At 38.9% G+C, this 10,790-nt stretch overlaps 1 protein-coding gene across 1 annotated transcript; it reads right to left on the bottom strand.

The window, feature by feature from the left end:
• Positions 1-1,058: 1,058 nt before the first annotated feature.
• Positions 1,059-1,550, bottom strand: LOC137749513 (uncharacterized; the record flags this gene model as incomplete). Its single annotated transcript, XM_068489614.1, has 1 exon — positions 1,059-1,550. A coding segment is annotated over one exon (492 nt), but the record flags the coding sequence as incomplete, so codon positions are not given.
• Between the last annotated feature and the right edge of the window lie 9,240 nt (positions 1,551-10,790).

The following is a 10,790-nucleotide window of genomic DNA, read 5'->3' as shown; positions in this document are numbered from 1 at the left end:
TTCTCGCTTACCTTCACTACCTCTTTGTTTGCCCTTCTTCTCTTTGTATTGCATAGGTCCTTGAGGAATTTAGCATACTTTGGAACCTGTTTGATTGCATCGAGAAGCGGTATGTTCACTTGCACTTTCCGGAACGTTTCAAGAATGTCCTTCTCGCTTTCTTCCTTTTTTTCTTGCATGAACCTGCGAGGAAAAGGTACATTGGGCAGATTAGGACGTGAAGTACATGAATTTGAACTTAAATTACCTGATTTGGCCGAGTTAGGGTGATCTGCCTCAGGTTGTGTCGTCTCTTCATCTACTTTCTGGGCAGATTTGGGATTGTTTGGCTCGGTCCCAACTTCTTTTCCACCCCTTAGGGTGATGGCCTTGGCGGATTCGAATCCTCCCTTTGGATTGACTGTGGTTGAGCTAGGAAGCTTTCCTTGCTCTCTAATCTGTCCAAGGAACTCAGAAATCTGCCCTATTTGTTTCTTCATATCCGTCATTTCCTTCTCGTTATTTGCTATCCGGTTGTTTTGATTTTGCAACCCCTGCGAAATAGAGGTTAGTAATTGCATAGCTTGATCACTTTCCAAGGACGTACCTGAATGAGATGATGTCGAAGGTTGTTGGGGTTGTTGGGGTTGTTGGGGTGCATACGGCTTGGAATAAAAACCAGGGGGGTTTGGCCTAAATCCTCCTTGTTGGGCAGCTTGTTGTGGCTCCCTCCATTTGAAGTTTGGATGGTCCCTCCATCCGGCATTGTAAGTGTTCGAGTATGGGTTGTTTTGATTTTGTCCTTGGAAACCAATTGCATTGGCAGATTCCCACCCACCATTCTCGATTAGTTGAGGGCACTTGTCGGATGGATGCCCTTGAATTGAGCACACGCCACAAACTTGGTGTTCTTGTGCTTTTGGACCAATCACAACCTGAGAAACAAGAGAAGTAAGATTAGCAAGTTGTGATTGAATTTCAGAAATAGCACTCACCTCATTTACACTTTGTTGTCGTGGGGCTTCCCTTTGACCCACTCCTTCATATTGTTGAGCGTTGAGCGCTCGGTTGGCTATGAGAATCTTGGCATCCCTTGGTGTTTTGTCCACCAATGCTCCTCCCGCTGATGCATCAAGCATTTGACGTTCGATAGGAAGGAGGCCCTCATAGAAATATTGAAGGAGAAGTTCCTCCTTCATTTGATGTTGAGGACATGAAGCTACAAGGCCCTTGAAGCGCTCATAATAAGCCGGGAATGTCTCGCCATGATTCTGTTGAATACCACTAATTTTCTTCCGTAGGAGAATCACTCTCGAAGTAGGGAAGAATTTCTCCAAGAAAGCACGCTTCATACTCTCCCACGAAGTCACAGTTCCCGGGGCTAGTTCGTAGAGCCAATCTTTGGCCTTGTCCATAAGTGAAAATGGAAAGGCCTTCATCTTCAATATACTCCCATCCACATTGACGGGGGTCATGCTTGAACAAACCACCTCGAACTCCTTCAAGTGTTTGTTGGGGTCTTCCATAGACAAGCCATGGAACTTCGGAATATGGTGTAACAAACTGGATTTGAGTTCAAATTCCTCAGTCTTCCCCTCTGCAGCCGTGGGGTATTGGATACAAAGAGGCAATGCATTATCCAAACCCGAGGCTGAAAGCTCCTTGATGGTTCTATTATCTGCTGCCATGGCTTGTTCTTCTTCAAAAATCTGATCCGTGGGCTTTTCTTCTACACCTACTTCGTCTTCTTCAAGCCCAGGTTGTGGTGGAGGTTGTGGTGGCTCTTGTTGACTCCTCGTTCTCCTCAAAGTGCGTTCAAAATCACCGTCAAAGTCGGAGATGTTCTCTATAATAGGCCGAGAGCTACGAGTCATACACAGTACCAAAAAAAAAACAAGGAAACAAACAAACTAAGAATTTGAAATAAGAATGCACGAAAAACAAAATATAAAAATAAAGACAAAGGATTAGCAAAGTTGCTAATCCCCGGCAACGGCGCCAAAATTTGGTGCGAGATTTACTTGACACTCAAATTAAACCCTCGTTTGACAATTGTAGTAGAATGGATAAGTGAGGGATCGTTCTAGACCGGGGATTAGGAGGGCTTGCTAAAACCTTCTAAATTGACTTAAAAACATAAAAACTAAATTAAAATACTCTTAACAAGACTACTATGACTCAGAAAGGCTTTGAAAAACTCAAATTGTCTAAAACAATCAAATTGACTCAAAAAGAAGCTAGAACTTGATTTAGACGAATTTGCAATTGTTTATGACTCCACAAGCTTAAAGATACAAAAATAAAACAAATACGAATGATTAAGACTTAACAAAATAGGGGGGGGAATTGTGGTTGGACGATATTAAATTAAAAAGACAGAATATAATTAAAGGCAAAAATGTAAATATGAATGTGATAAAAAATATGGATGATGGAATAGCCAAGGGGTTCTTCTCCACACATGTTACACTTGCAAACAAAATTGATTCTCAATTGGTCTTTCGATAAGTTGTGAAACTCAATGCTCCAAGTTAATTAGATCCGCTTAGATTAACTTTCAGATTTCCCTAAATTCGTTGGATTGAATGGGATACGCATTACAACCAAATTATTCTTAATCAAAGTCCCTAACTATGGAATACGCATGATAGAGACATTTAACCAAGATCATTAAGTTCAACGGAAATCATAAACATCGACGAGGCATTCGTTACTATGGAATACGCATGAAACTTATGCCAAGAATTCGTTTAACGCGATTGTTTATAAGCAACCTCTACTACTTGTGAATATAAGTTCATAACGATTAGGTGAAATTCACTTATATTCTAGCGTCATATTTATGCATGAAAATTAAGCTTGCAATCTCAATGAACATACATAAATAAGTTATCAATCAAACAGTTAAACGAATTGAATCCACAACTTATGAAATTCCAACCAAACGTAATCAATTCAAAATGCAAATATAAACATAGTTTCGAATCACCCCCTAGCTAAAGGGGTTTTAGTTCCTCATAACTTTGAAATTAAAGAAACACCTAAACATTCCAACAACTCAAACGTGAATTGTATGAACGTTTAGGCACTCTTCTCTTCCCTTCTCATACGTACAAAACAAAGAGAATTAAATTTAAACTTTGAAATCAAAGAAACACCTAAACATTCCAACAACTCAAACTTGAATTGTATGAACGTTTAAGCACTCTTTTCTTCCTCGTTGTTGTAGCACAAGGTCTAAGGTGAGCTTTGGGGATTATGTGAAGTGTTTTGGAGGGATGGGAAGTGGTTGGATAGTGGCTGCAATGAAGGAGAAAAACTGCACAGAAAATGGAAGGGGAATTGCGGCAATGGATGTGTATTTGTGTTGTGTGAAGTGTTGTGAATGGAAATATGAGATATGAATTGAATGAATGAATGCAAGGGTATTTATAGGAGTAGTGGAGGGAACATATGGTTGTTTGTTTAAGATGCAAGTGGCTAATTAATGATGGAAAAGTATGTGATTTAAAGGATGCAAAGTGAATGAATCATGAATCATTGTGGATGAAAGGTGGAAGTGCATGTGTTGATGACTAGGTTAGTGGGTGGAAATCTGAAAATGGCATATAGGAATGGGAGCTCATGGTTTGAATGTGTAAAGTGTGTGTGAATGCATGTGAAGATGCAATAAATAATGCATGTAGGGTTAGGAAATAATGAAGAAATGCATGTGAGATGTTTGGAAAGGAAATGGGAACCCATGGCAATGAAGTTGTTTTGTGTTGTGAATTATGATGAATGCATGTGAGTTAAAGAGGGAGAATGTGGTGAAATGATGAAGTAGGAAGGTGGAAATGCATGTGAGATGTTTGGAAAGGAATAAAGAATGAATGGTGGAAATGTGAGTGAATGATGTGCATGTGTGAGAATGCATGTGGAATTAAGAGGAGTATGGAAGTGAAATAAATGAATGATATGTTAAGTGATAAGTGAATGATATGTGGTGAGTGATAAGTGAATGGTTTGATAAGTGATAAATGAATTAGTTTAAAGGGCTAGGGTTTAAGTACATAGAATGGGCCTAAAATAGGTTGGTTTGTATGGCATAATGTGTTTGATTGGGCTAGATCCATTGTTTTGTGTCTTCAAGTGCATACAAGGCCTTCAAATTCGTCCATCCTCTTGGCTCCATGGATAAGCTATCCAATCCATGCCCAAAAATGCTCCAAATGGCCTCAAAATGCACTTTCTTGCTCCCTAGGCCCTTAGAACCTGAAAACACACAAAAGAAGCATAAAGGACTAAAATAACGAGAGAAACATAACGTAAATGCACGAGAACAAGCCATTTAAGTCGCATGAATATGCTCCTATCATGCTCCGACATAAACTCAAGAATAAACACCACTCGCTGGAAAGTTTCAGGGATATTGGACTTGGCCAGATTGCATGTGAGTATTGGTCCTTGTCTTGTGTCATAAAATTCAATTTCTTTGGGGTTGTTTGCCTCAAGTATATCCTTTTCTAGACATTCCCCAGTCACATCTTGCTCTTGATTCTTTGGAAAGGATTCGAAGATGCCTTTCTCACCTTCTTCTTCCTTGGATTGCATAATCCTGCAAGGAATAGGGACATTCAGTGGAACGGGGTTAGAAATAATTAACTTTGGAACAACCTTACCTGAATTGGATGGCGTAGGAGCGATAGGTGCCTGCGGCAAAGGTGTTTCCACCCTTGCCATAGGTTGCGTGTGTTCCTCTTCCTCAATTAGCAGCTCCTCATCCACTTCTTGCTCTTGAATTTGTTTCATGAACTCCATAATCTGCCCAATTTGCTCCTCCCATTTACCCAACTTCTTGTCTTGATTTTGTTCGTCCTTGGTTTGAGTTTGGACTTCCTGCGTCAAAGTAGTAAGTAATTGAAAAATCGTATCATTATCGCTTGAATTACTTACATTGCTTTGGGCAGGTTGTGGTGGCTGCATAGGCGTTGTATAGAACTCCTCATATGGTTGCCAATATTCTCCTTGTTGAGTCTCCTCGACTTGGTTTTGTGAGCCCTGCACCAAACAAAGTAATTCATTAAGCTTTTGATTATAATCTATTGACGAACTTGAGTTTGGTTGGGCATATTGAATATGAGGTTGTGGTGGATGCATAGACGTTGAATAGAACTCCTCATAAGGCTGCCAATATCCTTCTTGTTGAATATGTTGAGGTTCCCACCATATAGAGTTTGAATGATCACTCCAATCGGAATTGTAAGTATTGGAAAACACGTCGTTCCTTGATTGATTATGATCAAATGTACCAACTCTTTGCGTTTGGTACTCTTCCATAAGCTGTGACAAAAGAGAAGCACTATCAAGTGCCATGTCTTGCGTCTAAAATAAAACTAAAAATATATACACACAAACGAAAATAAAACAATCCAAGAGATTAGCAAAGTTGCTAATCCCCGGCAACGGCGCCAAAATTTAATGCGTGATTTATACGCGCATAAATTAAACCCTCTTTTTGACAATTGTAGTATAAGTATAAGTAGGGATCGTTCTGGACCGGGGATTAGGAGGGATTGTTAATCACTTGGATTTGACTCAAAAACGTAAAAACACAAACTAAAACACTATACTAAACTCGAAGAATTCAAAACTAAAAATAAGAAAGATTAAGACTAAGACTTAAACGAAATATGGGGGGATTGATTTTGGACGAATTTAAACTAAAATGGATAGATTGTAAAGAAAACAAATTGTAAATATGAAATTGACGGAAATGAATGGATGGTATGGCTAGCTAAGGGGTTCATCTCCATACATGTTACACTTGCATAATAAAATGATTTCTAATTGTATTTCAATAAACCATGAATTCTCAACACCCCGGGTTAATTAGGTCCGCTTAAATTAACCGTCAAGTTTTCCTTAAGTTAATGAATTGGATGATTGCATACGACAACCCAAAGCATTCCTCTCAAGTTCCCTACATGAATTGCATAATAGAGATACAAGCAAGAATCATTAAGCATCATGAAAACTATAAGTGTTGACGAGGCATTCGTTACTATGATTGCATGAAACTTATGCCAAGAATTTGTTTAACGCGATTGTTTATAAGCAACCTCCACTACTTGTGAATATAAGTTCATAACTATTACGTGAAACTCACTTATATTCTAGCGTCAAATTCATGCATGAAAATTAAGCGTTCATTCTTAATAAACATACATAAATAGGTTATCAATCAAACAGTTAAACAAATTGAATTCACAATTTATGAAACGTAATTAAAAGTAATCAAATCATATTACAAACATAAACATAATTTCGAATCACCCCCAAGCTAAAGGGGGGTTTAGTTCCTCATACAAAACAAAGAGAATTGAAATTAAACATTGAAATCAAAGAAACGCCTAAACATTCCAACAACTCAAACTTGAATTGTATGAACGTTTAGGCCCTCTTCTCTTCCTCTTTATTGTAGCATAAGGTCTAGGGATAATTGGTTTGGGGGATGGAAGTGTGGAATGGAAAAATGGTGTTTGGATTATAAGGGGAGAGATGGGAAGCTCACGGCTAGGGAAGGGAGAATGTGTTTGTAATGTGTTGTGTATGAAAATGAGATGATCATGAATGAATGAATGCAAGGGTATTTATAGGAGTAGTGGAGGGAACATATGGCTATGTCATTTGTAGGTGAAGTAGGTGGATGTTGTAGGTGAGTAGGTGGATGTTGTAGGTGAAGTAGGTGGATGTTGTAGGTGAGTAGGTGGATGTTGTAGGTGAAGTAGGTGGATGTTGTAGGTGATTATGAGTGATAAGTGATAAGTGTATGATATGTTAAGTGATAAGTGAATGATTATGATAAGTGATAAATGAATGTATGATATGATAAGTGGTGAATGATAAGTGGTAGTGTTTAAGTATTTAAAATAGGGAACAAAGCCCTTCCTTGCATGGCAAGGAAGGGAGACACAAGGAAACACACGACAATGTCCTAAGGTTGCTAGGAATGTTGTTTTTGTGTTCTAAAATGCGTAGGAGTTTTCAATGATGCTCAAACATGAGGTCTTTTTAGGATTTAACTTTCCTACTTCAAGTCTTCAATTTCGTCCAAACTTTGGCTCCATGGATAAGCTATCCAATCCATGCCCAAAAATGCTCCAAATAGCCTCAAAATGCACTTTCTTGCTCCCTAAGCCCTTAGAACCTGAAAACACACAAAAGAAGCATAAAGAACTAAAATAACTAAAGAAACATAACGTAAATGTACGAGAACAAGCCATTTAAGTCGCATGAATATGCTCCTATCAAATACCCCCACACTTATCTTTTGCTAGTCCTCGAGCAAAACAAAACAACAAAAGAACACGAAACTAGACAAAACGAACAAAACACAACCTACACCTTCCAACAATCGTCTAATGGATTTCCAATGCACATGACAAGTTAAAAATCATTAGTCCCATAGATTTTTGTCATCTTCACACTTAAGTACATTCTTACTCATAGTCACCACATATTATTTCACAAATAAGCATTTAAAACCATGTTTTGAATGTAGTAACATGGCTTAGAGAATTTGCTCAAATCCTTACAAGATATGCACTCGTTTTTCACACAGATTTTCTGACTACACACCCTAAACTAGTTATATGTGAGAAGATTGATGTAAACATAAAAACGAACACTCACATATATGTATTTCAAAGGAAGCAATTTCTGGAGTTAATAAGCATGTTTAGATATGATCTCATGAATGGAATGCTACTACTTAGATGCGAGAACCAGTGACACCATATGCTCATACCAAGTTCAAACTCCACAATTGAAATACATAACACTTAAGATTGAAGTCACGGGTTATAATGGGGCTTGGGGTGTTTGGATAACAAAGAAGGAGTACGGAAAACAAAGGTTCTTTAAGCAATAGTGAGCAAAGTAATGAATTAGACATTTAGAATTCCCTTTAGAACGCAAAAATCAACTTTGAACACCCAAGGGGGAATCACACAAAACTTAGGGCCATATTCAACTTTTTTGGATCCTTTCTTCAACCATCAACGCTTGTGAGTTCATCCTTACTTATTTTCGCTCCTTTTTTTTTTTTTTTTTTTTTTTTTTTTTTTTTTGAATCTCAAAACATATATATAAACTTAAGAACAAACTTTCACTCCCCCACACTCATTTTCTTGCATAATGTAACTCAAAAGGAATTCATTTTCCATCATGCTTACTATGCTTCAAGAACAAGGGTACAGATGGTCCTAATCTAGGCTAGGTAAGGGGTGATGTGGTTAGCAAAGAAAATAGGCTAAACGAGGCTCAACGGGGTTAAGACTTACAATATATACGAAATATAGGAAGTAAGGCTATTTGGCTATGATGGCAACTACACAACTTCATCTTGATATATGTTATGCAATTCAATGTCATGCTTTGAATGAAACGGATATAAGTTCTAGCATTTAGTTCTATCATGATACAATTGCATTCTAAGTAGCAACCGAGCAAGGAATAATGAGATCATGCAACAACTTAAGAAAACAAGAAATCACAGATTATACTCTCCAAAGAACGTTATAGGCTCAAGTCTCTCAGGGTTGTAGCGTTTGTTTGAGTTCCTTCCTTCAAGCATGTTACAAAAACGAATTTTTCTTTTATGATTGCATGTGAAGTCATACATTATAACCATAACCAAGCATATACCAAGAGTATATCAAACTTTCATCCATGTTTATAACTCTTTTTAACAGTCATGCAATTACAAACCAAATCCTCATTATTGTGTTGGAAGGTACCCTAAGACACAAACACACAAAAACGACTCAAAACACTCTTTTTAGGCTTTTCAAAACAATTTTTTTCAAATTTTTATGGTATTTTCGGAGTTATAAAAACAAAACATACTAAAACACTCTAAAACAACTTAAAAACACCTTAAAACAGTAAGGAACAACATTTGAAGTTATGGGCGATAAAATCCCACGAATTTGCATTAACAACATTAGTTACCCCCCCACACTTAAATCAAACATTGTCCTCAATGTTTTAAGCTTAAAATCATACAAAGCATAAGTAAACACACAAAAAGCATTTAAACATACTAAACATGGCAGAATGTAAATAACAAAGAGAAGAGTTTAGAGACGCAAATCTGGTTGTGGAATGTAAATTCCATCTTCTCATTGTTGATTTCATTAAGGCTTGATGTTGTTGATTCCACAGGGGTTCCTCCCATCGTTGATTTTCCTTTGTGCTACTTCTTGAACTGGGCAGCAGGATTCTTTTGGTCTCCCCCGAAGGTCTGAGCTTACTCCTTTGGTCTGTTTCTTTGTTCAATCTTTCCAATTCGTATTGAAAAGGGTTGGAGGATAACTCAGCCTAAGTTTGTCTCCACATGCTTCAATGTATCATTTTCCCTTGCCTTGCTTGCTCCCCTTGCAGAAGTGGTCCCTTCTCCGGAAGTGTGTCAACCGTTGAAGATGACTACTCGAGAGCAACGCTAGGTAAGCAATCAGGAATGCATTCCTGATTGCTTTCATTTACTTTGCCATGCGAGTAATAACAAGGGCAAAGGAAAAGATAGGGAAAGAGCATGATATGAGATACTTTTGCTTTAGACCTTGATGATATGAGATACCTTTGCTTTTGAAGAAACGGCGAATGAAGCAGCACATGTATTTGTTGTGGTTGTCTCCACATGCTTCAATCGACTGTTTCTTTTTGCCTCATCTGTACTCCCGGTATCTGGTATCTTCTTTGGGGGAGAAAAAATCGAGTATTTCAAAAGGCGTTGCTGGGAGAGCGCCCTCAGAGGTGCGGAAGAGTTGGACATTTTCTTCAGGTTTGCCTTGCCATAAAAGACGAAGGTCGACATATATAGAGATAATATCAAGTGGTGGTACTGTTCTTTTACCCTTGTCGACAAACGTTTTGATCCCGCAAATCCGGCTTTTTGAAATAGTGGCGCCTCTTCGATTTCTGAGCGACGCCCCTTCGATTTCTGAACGACACCCCTTTGCTTTCTGAACGACACGTAGTAGTGCGGATGCGGCTCCTTTTGACAAAGCTGCACGCGGTTTCTGAAAAGCAGAGAAAGCGTCGCCGAACTTTGACAAAGTTGAACGCGTCTTCTGAAAAGCTGAGAAAGCTTCGCCTAACTTACGTCGGAAATTCCGGCTTTTTGAATCGGTGGACGCGTCGCCTTGGCTTTTTATAGAGTTATCGATCATCGCCAACACACACACTCTGAAGAATTCCCATTCTTGAACATCGTCTCCGGCCCTTTGAAATTTAACTCCATCCACCCCTTCTCTTTGAACACTTTTGAAAAATGGCAAACCCATCGAACCTTAGCTTGGAATTGAGCCTTAGCAGTGATACGGGCGCGCCGCGTCAAGGTAACGTATGGCGCCCTTCTTTCTTATCTTCTAACGGTCCTCTTTCAGGTGAAGACTCTGTGATGCAGGACGCCACAACAGCTACAATAGTAGCTAGGAACCTCCTTACTCCAAAAGATAGTAGGCTGCTGTCAGGACGGTCCGATGAGTTAGCCGTTCAAGAATCCCTCGCACTTAGTGTTCAGTGTGCGAGTTCTGTGTCCAACATGGGCCAACGCCTGCTTGCCCGCTCCCGTCAGGTGGAATCATTGATGGCAGAGGTGGAAAGTCTCAAGCAGGAGATCAAACTGCTTAAGTACGAGAATAGAAGTTTGCACGTGCTTGCCAACAACTATTCGACGGGTATGAAGAGGAAGCTTGATGAGCTACAAGAATCCAATGGTCGGATGCAAAGTGACAGTCAAACTGACCGTCAAAGGCTTGCGGCTT

The sequence above is a fragment of the Pyrus communis genome, chromosome 11 (assembly GCF_963583255.1).
Source record: "Pyrus communis chromosome 11, drPyrComm1.1, whole genome shotgun sequence".
Lineage (NCBI taxonomy): Eukaryota > Viridiplantae > Streptophyta > Magnoliopsida > Rosales > Rosaceae > Pyrus > Pyrus communis.
The sequence above is the reverse complement of the archived record's forward strand: the minus strand, read 5'-3'. Positions and strand labels throughout refer to the sequence as shown.